Raw genomic sequence first — 13,287 nt, 5'->3', positions numbered from 1 at the left:
TGGCTGACTGACTGGCTGGCTGACTGGCTGGCTGACTGACTGGCTGACTGACTGACTTCCAGACGGTCGTTCTGACATTGTGGTCTCACCATGAGCTGAGTGAAGATCAGTGGAACTTGAGGAGATTGTTGTCCTAGACGCAGTAGCAGGATTCTAGGTTTGCATTTGTCCGCAGTGATTGTCACAAGACAGCAATGTTTAAGAGATGACCAAATCCGCCCTGACCCCAACCCCATCAAAGACTCAGTCTCCGTTCCTTCCTACCATCTGACAGTGATCGAGGGTGGGAGCCTGCCGCCCTCCCTCCACCTCGTCAGCAGTGCCCGCTTCTCGGTCTGCACTTCCGTCAGCCAGGATCAGGCCCTGAGAACCTGGGGCAGACGGCTCCCGTCGGCGGTGTGCTTCACCCATGGACCTGGTCCGTCGGTCTGCCTCGACTGGCTCGTACCTGCACTTCTCCCAGCCACCCTCCGTGTCACCCGCCCACCACTCCAGGGCTCCCCCCTCCACGCCCAGCCTTACAGCGTCACCCAGGGCCAAGCAGGCGAGGAGGCCGCTCGGAGCCCATGGTTCCTGTTGTGCAGTCGGACACACGGACTGTGGTGAACCGTGACTGTGTGAAACCTGAGGGCGAGGAGTGTCCCCAGCACTCAGAGGCTTTTCCTCCCGTCATCCCCCCTCACGCACGTCTGTGTAATTGCGGCCACGCAATATCTGCTTCTTAATGTTACAAAGCAGACTTTGCCCGTGTTACCAAGATCTTCATGAGTAGCAGTTTAATGGTGTGTAGGTGTTCTGTTGTGGCTGTGCTGTAATGCCCTTGATCCTCTCTTGCTGGTGGTCGTCAGCCACCTCCGACTTCTCTCTGTGTCTCCGAGCACACTGCCGTGTCCCCCTTCCAAGTTTCCAGTGTAGGCTTGACTCCTGGAAGTGGGGCTCCTGAGGGGAAGGAGATGAGCGTTTTACTGACCTTCGTATATGGGTGCTTCCCGGAAGGACCCCCCAACTCCCGCTCCCGGTGCATCGCCCTCGAGGGCCACAGCGCGCCAGAGCTGTCCCCGGAGTCCTCCTGAGCAGTGCGGCCCGCGGCTCACCCCAGCCTTTCGTTTGCATGCATGTGCGTGTCATGGCTGTGTGCCCACTGAAGACGCTGGCCTACAGCGCACTTCCTGGGTGTGCTGAGTCCAGCGGGGCCTCCTGCCTGTGGCCCTGTGCCAGGTCCCAGCGTGAGTGGACAGACAGAAGCCTGGCAGGAGTGGGCTTGTCTTTGATGATGAACAAATCAACGTTAAAAGAGAGAACGGTGATACGCTATTCAGGTTAGCGTTGTCTGGGACGCTGTCCCTGGCACACTTCAGCGCTTCGTGTTTCTGCTAGTCTCAGACAGCAGAGATTTTGCTTGTAAGCCAGGTCCTCCAATGCCTGTCTTCTCTGTCCACACCCCCTCGACGCAGAAGACAGGCAGCTGCCTCCAGTAGTAGTCCTTGAACTAGAAGAGGGTCAGCATTTGTGCCGAGTGTTGGATGATCTTGTAAATCATTTTATCATTTTATCACAAAGGTCCTCAGTAAACGTGTCTCTCATCTGCCGACGTGGGACCCAAGACACACACTAGTGCGTTGAGGACTCATGTCCACCAGTGACACCCTCTCAGTCCCTGCCCTGCTCTCTGCGTCCCCGCAGTGTTCCCTTCCATGGCAGCCAAGCGGGACATCCCTGGCGCTTCACAGCCTGCGAGCTGGAGAGGAGCTTCCCAGGCTTCCCCTTGGGGCACGCACCCACCCTCGCACACCTGCTGCAAGACGCAGCTGAGGTGCCGTTTCTCAGAGACTGGCCGTTTTGCTCCACCTGGTCAGTGGCCTCCCCGGTTCTCTGACTCCTGGGTGCACAGCAGGCAGGCTGGCCACCACGCACAACCTGGGTGATGGTGCTCTTCATTCAAGAGCGGGGAAGAAGGGATGGTCATCTAGGATGAGGAAGCCAGAGGCTCTCAGAGTTCTCCTGTGCTGAGCTGGGCCTTGAGGCCTTGATCCGTCCTGAATGGTGTGAATCCTTAAAGGTCACACCTGCACACACACACACACACACACACACACACACACACATCACACCACACACACACATATACACAGAGACACACATACCACGGACACATATACCACACATATACACACATCACACCACACACACATATACACAGAGACACACACACCACACACACATACACCACACATATACACACATCACACCACACACACATATACACAGAGACACACACACCACACACACATACACCACACATATACACACATCACACCACACACACATATACACAGAGATACACACCTCCACACATACATACACACACATAAACACACATACATCACACCACACATATACACACAGGCACACCACACCTATATACACACACAGACATACCACACACACATTCACACAACACACATATGCACACACACTACACATACCACACCACACAGACACACATATATACACACATACCACACACACCACACCACCCATACATACACCCCCACACACACACATACACACACACACACACACACACACACACACACACACACAACCAAGTAAAATTGCTTTCTAAGTCATCCACCCATGATCCTAACTTGACTGGGTTAGCAAAACCTCTTTGGGTAGACTGGAATCTACCCACTGAGGTAGACATTTTTTTCTTGAACTTGGAAGTGTTGTTTTTTCCCCCAGGAGTTCTGACATTCTTCGAGCAACAAGGCTGCGTAAGCTTATTCTCATTTCTCATCTGATGTTTTTTTTTGTCTTATTGCTAAGCCTACTTGAGGACATAGGAAGAGTTTAGTCCTAAAGGATTTAGTAGAAGAGAAAGTACACATGAGCAGAAACAGATATGCGTTCCTTCTCGTTCCTTTGTTACGTGGAGAAATCAGCTTCGCTTGGCCGCCTGTTACTGAGGCACCCAAAGCTGGTGCCATTGACTGGGTGACTGTCACAGGAACTGGCTCCGTCAGAGCTTATAAATACCAGGAATCACACTCTAGACTCTGAACAGATTACTGCGAGCATTTCCTTTGGGAGAAACGGAAGCGTTTCCTGTCAGATGTGATTACACCTGCTGCTTAGTAGGTACCCCTGAGCTTGTGTGCAGTGGAGTGGCCCCCATCACTTCTGATCCCCAATCTGTGTGGTATTTTCCTCTACAGCACATGCCCCCACTTGGCACAGTACCTGTGTACTTGTAATGATGGGCTTGTTATCTGTCCTCCAGTAGAGCAAACATCACAAACAGGAGCACAGGCCTCTGTAAACATAGGGGTCGCTGGTTCCAGCGCTGGGATAGTGCTGCACATATTGCCGGTGCTCGGACAGTGTGTGGAGTGAGCGGACGGGAAGGCAACCAGAGAACAAGATCCCCTTGGGTGCTCTCGGGGATGGGCTGAGATGTAGGATGGGGGGCCGACCCCTTCACAGAGAGCCCAGGCCCGTCCTCTGGGGCCTGTCCGTGTTCTCTCTCGGACGTGGAGCTCACGGGAGCCTGGGTGTCACGGGGTTGGCCCGCACGTCCAGGGGCTCCAGCAGAAACTGTGTTACCCAGATGTGGAGGAGGGAGGGAGGCTGAAGGTGGAGGCTGGGCTTTTAAGACGGGGATGCGTGCATTTTTGTCCTCCTTAGAAAGGAGCAGTGTCTGAGTAGGAAAGTCGCCAAGAGGCCGGAGGCTGTCCAGCCCGTGCTGAGCCGCTCCTCCCTCGGTCTGAGCCTCCAGCTTGCCTTCCCACTCCGTGCTCCCCCAACCACAGCCTCCGCCATCACCTTCTCCAGTGGCCTGGACATGACTAACAAGGGCGCGTGTCTTCCAGGATCCCCGGGCGGTTGAACGACCGGCGTACACCGCTAGGCGAGCTGAACTGGATCTTCACGGCCATCACGGACACCATCGCCTGGAACGTGCTCCCCCGGGGTGAGGAGGGGAGGGCCCAGCAGAGCCAGGCCGCCCCTCCCCAGGAGGAAGGCGGACAGGTGTGGGGTGCTGAGAAGGAGAAGGCGGGAGCCTGCGTGGCTTCTGTGGGGGCGGAGCGAGCGCATGGGCCGAGCTTGGAACGGGTAGAGCAAGACCTAGGAGTGTCCACTCATTGTCAGCACCAGGTTATCTTACAGGAAGACTCACGACCCCGTTTGTTGGTGACCATTGGCACTCTCCATATTGGTTTAAACCAAATTGCCCATTATAGACTTACTTATGTTTATTGGTTGGTTGGTTGGGGAGCCCTGGTGGCACAGTGGTAGGGGTGTGTGTGTGGGCGTATGCATCTTCATACAGTTGGGTGTGTGTGTGTGTACATACGTATGGATGGACATTTGTGTTTGTGTGTACAGATGAACATAGGTGTGTGTGTATGTATGCATGTGTATGCACGTACGTATGGACATGTGTATGTATATGTGCGTGCATGTGTGCATGTACGTACAGGTGTACATATGTGTGTGTGTGCGTACAGATGGGTGTGTGCATGTACATACGGATGGACATGCGTATATGTGTGCATGTGTGTACAGATGGATGTGTGTACATGTACAGATGGACACGTGTATGTGTACAGATGGGTGTGTGCATGTATGTACGGATGGACATGTGTGTATGTATGTGTGTGTACAGATGGATGTGTGTGCATGTATGGATGGATGGATGTGTGTGCGTGTACGTATGGACATGTGTGTGTGTGTGTGTGTGTGCATGTTACATACGGATGGATGTGTGTGTGTTGCCAGCGGGGAGCGTACATACTGTGATAATTTTGGTGGAGGCACATTAGTGTCTCTGGCTCTCAGTGCTGGACCTGAGTCATAGGGGATCCTTTCTCTTGTTTGCCCTCAGATCTCTTCCAGAAGCTCTTCCGACAGGACCTGCTGGTGGCGAGTCTGTTCCGCAACTTCTTGTTAGCAGAAAGGATCATGAGGTCTTACAACTGCACCCCAGTGAGCAGCCCGCGACTGCCCCCCACCTACATGCACGCCATGTGGTAAGTGCCTCTCACAGGCCGCGCCGGGCATGCTGGTCGGTTCCTCTGAAACTGGGCCCTTTTCCACGTCTGCAGTGGCACGCGTTTAAGGCCATTATGGCAGTCACACCAGGAAGACATAGAACCAGCTCGGAACCAGTCCGTGTCATGCTGACGAGTGGAGCTGAGTTAAGGCCTTCCCTAGAGCTCTGCCAACAGAAACTCGGGTCTCCCCGAGACATCCCCCAGCCTGGGAGGACTGTGCCAGGCCGGCCTGGGGCCTCCAGGGACCTCACAGCTCTGTGACTGAGGTCGGGGCAGGGGGTGAGGGATGGGCCTTTCGCAAATGACACTGTGTCCTTGCAGAGAAAAGTCAGAGTTAAAGAATTGCCAGCTGAATTTATGGGGTGCATACCAATTGCTCCAGAGAGTCAGAACTGCTGGGTTCGTGGCCGCTGGGTGTAATTTGTATGCATGTTTGCACACACACAGGCGTGTAATCACTCATGACTGTGGATTATAAGTGCCCCCTATTGCTGGCCCACTGCAGTGTATACCAGTGATAGTCGTGACAGTAACAGTAACGGGACCTGACTTTAGTCTAGGCATTGCATCTGAGGGCATCGGTTCCTTCCCGCCCCCTGCTCCCCAAGCAGAGTTTGAGAAAGTGCTAAGACAGAAGGATAGCAAAGGACAAAGGAGTCTCAGTTACAGCCATCAGTGGAAGAAACCCTAATGTAAATACTTAGGAAGGACAATCCACTGGCTTGTGACTTTGTAAACATACCTGTGTGACACTTTCCCCGGATGGACACAGGAAGGCTGGGGAAGCACGGAGTCTGTCCTGCCACCTTCCGTTCTGGGAAATCAAGGGTTAAACATTCTGCTTCGTGAGATGATTTCTTGTACGTTGCACAGCAGTGGACTGTAAACAGAGAGAATAGAGCTAACCGTCTGTATACTTTTGAATAGTTTGTAGGATAGAACGAGAGTACCCTTAGAGAGACAAAGGAATCAGAAAGGACCGCTACAGGAGAGAATCAGCTTTGCAAGGATGTTTAAAGTGTGTAAACAGAACGCAGCCCTCCCTGAGCGATAGGACCCTAAGGGAGATTGCAGCCTGAGAAGCTGTTCGGATACTTAGTCAGAATGAGGAGACACGTTTTTGGAAGAGTACGTTCTCAAAGGACCTCGTCCCTTAGGAAACGCCACATCTTAGATCCTGTTTCCCCTGCTCCTGGCTTTTGTAAAAAGTCTGTTATGAGAAAGGAAAGGAGAAGAAAAAAAGAGCTGAATGGGGTCAGTGCCGCGTCTGGTCTTGGATCGAAAGTCAGTTAAGCGGTAGGACTAGCATCCTGCGGGCTGCCCCAGGTGTGGATGGCGTTAAGGAGCTCTGGCGCCATGCGGGGAGCATGTCCTGTAGGAGGAGGTGATGCCTGGTGGACGCAGGCCACTGGCCTGGGTGGCGAGAGGTGGCCGGCTGCCCCCCTCCTCCCTTCTACCTGGTGACCGCAGCCGTCAGTCCAGGGCAGCAGTTCTCCTTCAGTGTACACTTTCTTTGGGTGGGAAAACGCCTGCTGCATGGCGTGCTCAGCTGTGCAGAGGAACAGGGAATGGTGTTGTCGAAGGGGACAGAAGGCCTGGGCCGGAGCAGAGGGCAGCCAGGGCAGCAAGGGTAGCAGGCAGCCAGGGTAGCCAGGGCAGTGGGCAGCCAGGGCAGCGGGCAGCCAGGGTAGCCAGGGCAGTGGGCAGCCAGGGCAGCGGGCAGCCAGGGTAGCCAGGGCAGTGGGCAGCGAGGGCAGTGGGCAGCCAGCGTAGCCAGGGCAGTGGACAGCCGGGGCAGCGAGGGCAGCAGGCAGCCGGGGTAGCCAGGGCAGCGGGCAGCCGGGGTAGCCAGGGCAGTGGGCAGCCAGGGCAAGCGGGCAGCCAGGGTAGCCAGGGCAGTGGGCAGCCAGGGCAGCGGGCAGCTGGGGTAGCCAGGGCAGCGGGCAGTGGGGGTAGCGGGCAGCGAGGGCAGCGGGCAGCGAGGGAGGCGGGAGGGCCGGGCTCAGCACCGCGGGCCGGCTCATCCTGCTGGAAGCTGTTTTCCATAGCGACCTCAGAGTGTTTCTGAGTCTGGAGCTTGTGTGAGTGCTGCTTTACGTGGAGTCCTGAGTCCAGACCTGTAGAGCGTGTCACAAACCCGCCTGTCTCTGACTGCTGTCTTTCCGTGCTAGCCCGGAAGCCCGGGAGTGTGGCCTTCCCGAGCACTGGAGTCCCTGGGTGGTGCAAATGGCTAACCCACTCGGCTGCCATCTGACAGATTGGAAGTTTGAGTCTTCAGAAGAAAAGCCTGGCCATCTACTTCCAGAAAATCAGCCACTGAAAACCCTAGGGAGCACAGTTGTACACTGACACGCACGGGGCCGCCATGAGTCAGGGGGCTCGTCGACAGTGGGTCCTTTGTCCGGAGAATCAGCCCCCGGCAGTCTCGGCGTGTCCTCACTTGTCTTTACTTGTTGTGCCTGAGGAGCAGCGGGTGGCGTGGCAACCCACAAGGCCCGCTGGTTGTTGCTGGGTGCTGTCGAGTCGATTCCACTCATAGCGACCCGGTAGGACAGAGCAGAACCGCCCCACAGGGTTTTCAAGGCTGTGATCTTTATGGAAGCAGACTGCCACATCTTTCTCCCTCGGAGCGGCTGGTGGGTTTGAACCCCGCACCTTTCAGTTAGTAGCCCAGCGCTTAACCACTGTGCCACCAGGGCTCCTTAAAGGCCAGGGAAACAAGGAGAAAGGACCACGTGAGTGTTCCAGGGACGTGGAATTGCTTTCAGTGGTCATGAATGTCTTTTCTAACTTCCTGAGTGCACCAGGAGGCCTTGCGGGCTCACACGGCCTCTGAGAAGACTCGGGTATAGTTTGCCAGTTCAGCTCATCGCCCTCTGTCCTGCGCAGCGCCGTCACGGCTTCATGTCCTCCCTGCCCTTTTAGGCTAACGCGGGTTGTTGAGGGTTGGGCTGCAGGAAGCAGACTCTGAGATGGAGTGTGGTGTCAGGGTGGTGGGGGACCCCGAGATGGAGGGTGGTGTCAGGGTGGTGGGGGACCCCGAGATGGAGGGTGGTGTCAGGGTGGTGGGGGACCCTGAGATGGAGGGTGGTGTCAGGGTGGTGGGGGACCCCGAGATGGAGGGTGGTGTCGGGGGGACCCCGAGATGGAAGGTCGTATTGGGGTGGTGGGGGGACCCTGAGATGGAATATGTGTCTGGGCGGCAGGGGGACCCCGAGATGGAGGGGTCAGGGTGGCGGGGGAGAGCCCTGGGGACCCACACGGTAGAGGGAGGAGGCAGATGGGCAGAGAGAAGGTGGAGCTGAGATGTGGTCTCTGGAGCTCACCTCCCCTGGCCTCACTTGGGGAGATCTGAAGCTGGGGTGACCCTCAGAGCCGACCCCATTGAGGCAAGAGCCAGCCGTCCTCCCCCATTGTCAGCCAGGCCCCAGACACAGACTGCCCGCAGGGTCTGCCCGCCAAGAGCAGCTGGAGGAAGCCCCGTCCCGAGGGGCCTGGCTGCATACACCGTGCCAGCACCCTGGCCAGCCTCGCTGCAAAGAGCCTCCGCACCACCTGCGTGGGGCGCCACCGCCCCGTCCCTGTCAGGGCAAAGGCGGGTCTGCAGAGATTTGAAGCAGAATTTCTCTCCCATGCGTGTTCTGTGCACTGGCTCCCATCCATCCTGTTTCCCAGAATCACGTTTTCTGTCCTCTTCCAGAAGAAGGAGTCCCCCCCTAGGTGGTTCTGCAGAGCGAGTCACCAGCCCCTGCTCAGGTCTGTCGAGGCAGCCGCAGGGACAGGTCAGAGTGAAGCAGGCAGCCGCCCCTGCCCTGCTGTGCGGGACCCCTCCCCGGTGGACCTTCAGCTCCCCAAGCCCTCAGGGGGCCGCGTGCTCCGTGGAGGGGCGTTCTGGTCCTGGCCTGCGTCCTCAGTGTCCTCAGAATCCCAGTGGTGGAAGCGGCATTCCCCCAGTTCCTCAGCTGAACTAAAGGACTCCCGCCCTTCCCACCGTGTGATGTCGGGGGTCAGGGGACTCCAGCCCCCCCGCAGGGAGTGGGGAGGGGCAAGACACCCTCTGTGGCCCTCCTCCTGTGCGGCGCGCGAATTCCTTTGTTGGCCTTTATTGTTTTCTCATCATTTAGTTTGATAGACATCTCAGGCGAGGGTGTTGGAAATATTTCAGATGAAGCAGCCGAGGGCAGAGGAAGTATAAATGCTCCTTGACGGCTCAGCAGTAGGGATGGGCAGGAGGGCTGGCCGGGCACCCTGGGTCCTGGGGGCAGACCTGTGGGTGCTGTGTCAGCCGAGGGGCAGCCGTGCTGTGTCCTGTCTGCTGAGGCTGGGACACATCTTTACTCCGTACAGACTGTTTGGGGTTTTTTTAGGGTTTTGTTTTTTTGTCGTCACATGGCCAAAGGAACATTTTGTGCTTTGGATTTTTTCCTTTTTTTTTTTAACTCAAATCCCAAATATATCTCTTGTATACTTTTCTGGCAATCTGTCTGGAAGCCAAGAGGCTGTTTTGCTAGTCATTCCACCTTGTAGAAATGAGTACTTAAAGTGCAGATAACTCACCGTAAACTTGGGCTCAGTAAAAGAACAGTGAGTTTGAGAGCCCAGGGGGGAAATGTGCTAAAATGAAGAAGATTATGTGTTGAAAGAAAGAAAAATCTCATTCGTGCATTAAATACATACTGTGAGAAAAAGAAGAACGTTTGGCTTTTCTTCTGGCGGACACGTTCTCTAGTTACTGATAGGACATCCCCCCCACAAGTCCCACAAGGTGAAAATGGAAATTCTGCATCTGACGAAGAGTTACGGGGTGTATTTATTACCTAAAGGAGCCTTGTTGCGGCAGTTTGAACCTACTAGCAGTTCCGCGGGAGAAAGACGTGGGTGGCAATTTGCTTCTGTAAAAATTACAGCCTTGGAAACCCTATGGGGCAGTTCTACTCTGTCCTACAGGGTCACTATGAGTCAGAATTGACTCGATGGCAACATGTTTGGGTTTTTTTTTTCCTTTAACTCATTATCTAAGGATCCCTCGTGGCATAACAGCTAAGCGCTCAGCTACTATTTGAGAGGTTCGTGGTTCAAGCCCACTCAGTGACTCCATGGGAGAAAGACCTGGCAATCTGCTCCCATAAAGATTACAGCCTAGTAATCCTTATGGGGCAATTCTACTCTGTCACATGGGGTCGCTATGAGTCAAAAATTGACTCAAGGGCACCTAACAACAGCAATTCATTACCTATTGCCAAGTGAAAATATTACAACACACTTAGTGGCTTAAACTAGTGTATGTTTTGGTCACGATTACCATGGGTCAGGAGTCTGGGCACAGCTAGGCTGGGTCCTCTGCTCAGGGTCTCACCAAGTACAAGGCCACCCACAGGTCGTTGCCATGTGGGCCCCCCAACATGGCCTCCTACTTCCCTCAGAACCAGCAAGAAAGCTAGAGACTGCAGCAAGGGGCCCCACAGTCTTACGAAATGTGGTCATATAATTATATACGCTCATCACGCCCACCTCGTCACTCTGCCGTGTTCCGTTGGTTAGAGCCAAGTCACAGCCCTGCCCACACTCGGGAGGGGTCCCACCAGGAGACAGGGTTATGGGACCGGCAGCCGTAAGAGTTTCCCTGCCGTAAGGCGCATCTTGCAAGGGATCCCAGAATCAGCTCCAGGTGTTCACTTGATGTCTGAAGGCAGACAGCTGGAAAGTCAAGGGGGCCACTGGGCAAACAGAGTGTAGAGGGTATGGGCAGGGTGAGAGGAAAGTGTGGAGCCTGAAAAACAATCTGCCTTGTCTTCCCTGAGGCAAAGGTGTGGCCATTAGGAGCAGACACGTCATTGTAAGTGGCCACAAGGTGGGAGATGTGAGAGTAATAACACCAGTGACGTACTCACTAAGCACCTACTGTGTATCGAGCAGAAGGAAGACGGGGAGAGTGAGACCAGCACAGTGGTGGGGCTCTTGCCAGGGCGACGGAATTGCCGCCGTCGCTCTCCATTGTGAAAACCAGAACAACCAACCCACTGCCATCTGGTCAATTCTGACTCATGGCAACCCTTTAGGACAGAGTAGAACTGCCCCGTGTGGTTTCCAAAACTGTAATCTTTATAAAAACAGATTGCCAGGTCTTTCTCCCACAGAGCAGCCAGTGGGTTCAAACCGCCAACCTTTTGGTTTGCAGCCAAGCGCTTAACCACTGCGCCACCAGCGCTCCTTCTCTATTGTAAAAATTGGTAGATATTACTTTTATAAGTAAAAGTCTACACGTAGGTTTTCTAAGCCTTTGAAACCCTTAAAGCTGTTTTTAAAAATCGAGTCGTTACGATGAAGGCATTATTCATCATAAATACAAAACTGAGACAAGCAGAAGAAATGAAGGGAGCCCCTCTTTCCACAACGCATGGCACTCAGGATTTAGAACCTGGTCTTGATGTCATGTGATCATTTTAGACTAACGTGGAAAGAGCTCGTGAAAATCCCACGTCGGACAATATTTACAATTAGACTTTGTGCCGTATCTGCCGCATACGCCAAATGGAGTTACCACTGTTGCAATACTAAGTTGCAGGGAACGTTTAATTTAACAAATAGCTGCACCCACTGTGTACAGGGCTCTGGGCTCTAGGCCTTGTGAAGAACACGAGAAGCTATCCTAGAGAAGTATGAAATAATGCCGGATATTTATGGAGGGTCAGGTACTGGGGACACGGCCCCAAACAGACCCCACAGCCTCTGCCTCAAGGAGCTGGGACCAGCTGAGAGACTGCAGAGCAGCCCCCCAGCCCATGTGCAGAGACGGTCTCCACTCTGCCCCACGCGCCCAGAACAGAGACTGGCTTCCGTCGCTCTCTGCCCGAGCCCAGCCCACGGGCCCTGGTGACCAAAGAAACCAGAGCTTGCTGGCCAGCATCGGGAGTCCCCAGACCAGCCACTTCCCTGGGTCACCTCCATGCCACCACACAGAGCTCTCCAACACCTATGTCCCTGAGTGCCAGCCCCAGCTCTCCTGGGTGCCCTTCAAACCCCTCCTCTGATGACCAGGGAGTCAGGCGTCGGGAGGGGACGGCCATGCTATGGAGCAAGCCTTTCACAGCGTCACCCAGAGCGGGGCGCAGGAGCGGCGGGCGGGGGCGTGAGTTTACCCGTCTCGCTCCACCAGCCCCCTCCCCGTGGGGTGTTCCTCACCTGGGCCCGGAGGCTCTCGGACATGTGTGTGCGAGTGTGTGTGTGTGCGCGCGCGAGTGTGTGTGTAGGAGTGTGTGCAAGTGTGTGTAGAAGGGTGTGTGTAGGAGTGTGTGTGTAGGAGTGTGTGTATGTAGAAGGGTGTGCGTAGGAGTGTGTGTGTAGGAGTGTGTGTATGTAGAGGGTGTGCGTAGGAGTGTGTGTGCGAGTGTGTGTGTAGGAGTGTGTGTGTGTGGGAGTGTGTGTAGAAGGGTGTGTGTAGGAGTGTGTGTGGAGTGTGTGTGTGTAGGAGTCTGTATGTCTGTATGTAGGAGTCTGGATGTGTAGGAATGTGTGTAGGGGTTTGTATGTGTGTAGGAGTGCGTGTAGGAGTCTGTGTCGGAGTCTATGTGTCTGTGTAGGAGTGTGTGTGTGTAGAGTGTAGGAGTGTGTTTGTAGAGTCTATGTTCGTAGGAGTGTGTGTGCAAGAGTGTGTGTGTAGGAGTCTGTATCTGTAGGAGTGTGTGTGTGTAGGAGTCTGTGGATGTCTGTGTGCAGGAGTGTGCACGACTCTGGGTGTGCATGCCATGTGCCCCTTGCTCCTGCTTGCCCTCCCCGCCCTCATCTCTCTGAGGCGAGCAGGCAGAGAGGGGCCGGGTGCCTGTGGTGGTGGGCTAGGTCTGCAAACGCACCAACACCCAGAGTGTGGTCTCGGCCCTCACGTGGTCACAGCCCAGGAAGGACCCTGCCCGCGGTGTGTGCACTGACATGGTCAAGAGGTGAGCGTCAAAGGAAAGCACCCAGGACATCAAGAATGGAGGGCAGCTCCCTGAGGAGGAACGCGGGGTCATGAAGGGGGAAGGCGGGGTGCAGTGGGGGAGGCATTCCAGGCGGGGAGACCGTGTGGGCAGGTCTTGGAGCTCTAGGAGAGCCTCCAGGGGGAGGGCAAGGGGGTCGGCATGGCTGCAACCCAGTGACATGAGCACAGGAGGGCTCGACGTTACAGGGCGTGCGCCTGAGGCCTGACATGGTGGGTGTGGAGGCTGAACTGGCTGAGGCCTGACATGAGGGT

General features: G+C 55.2%; 1 protein-coding gene across 1 annotated transcript in view; it reads left to right on the top strand.

The window, feature by feature from the left end:
• RPTOR (regulatory associated protein of MTOR complex 1) overlaps positions 1–13,287 on the top strand; it is a 425,613-nt gene that overhangs the window by 286,564 nt on the left and 125,762 nt on the right. Inside the window, 2 exon segments of the mRNA XM_023729162.1 lie at positions 3,873–3,973; positions 4,889–5,033. Of these exon segments, the coding sequence (XP_023584930.1) occupies positions 3,873–3,973; positions 4,889–5,033 (246 nt within the window).

The sequence above is a fragment of the Trichechus manatus genome, unplaced genomic scaffold, assembly GCF_000243295.1.
Source record: "Trichechus manatus latirostris isolate Lorelei unplaced genomic scaffold, TriManLat1.0 scaffold00028, whole genome shotgun sequence".
NCBI lineage: Eukaryota > Metazoa > Chordata > Mammalia > Sirenia > Trichechidae > Trichechus > Trichechus manatus.
The sequence above is the reverse complement of the archived record's forward strand: the minus strand, read 5'-3'. Positions and strand labels throughout refer to the sequence as shown.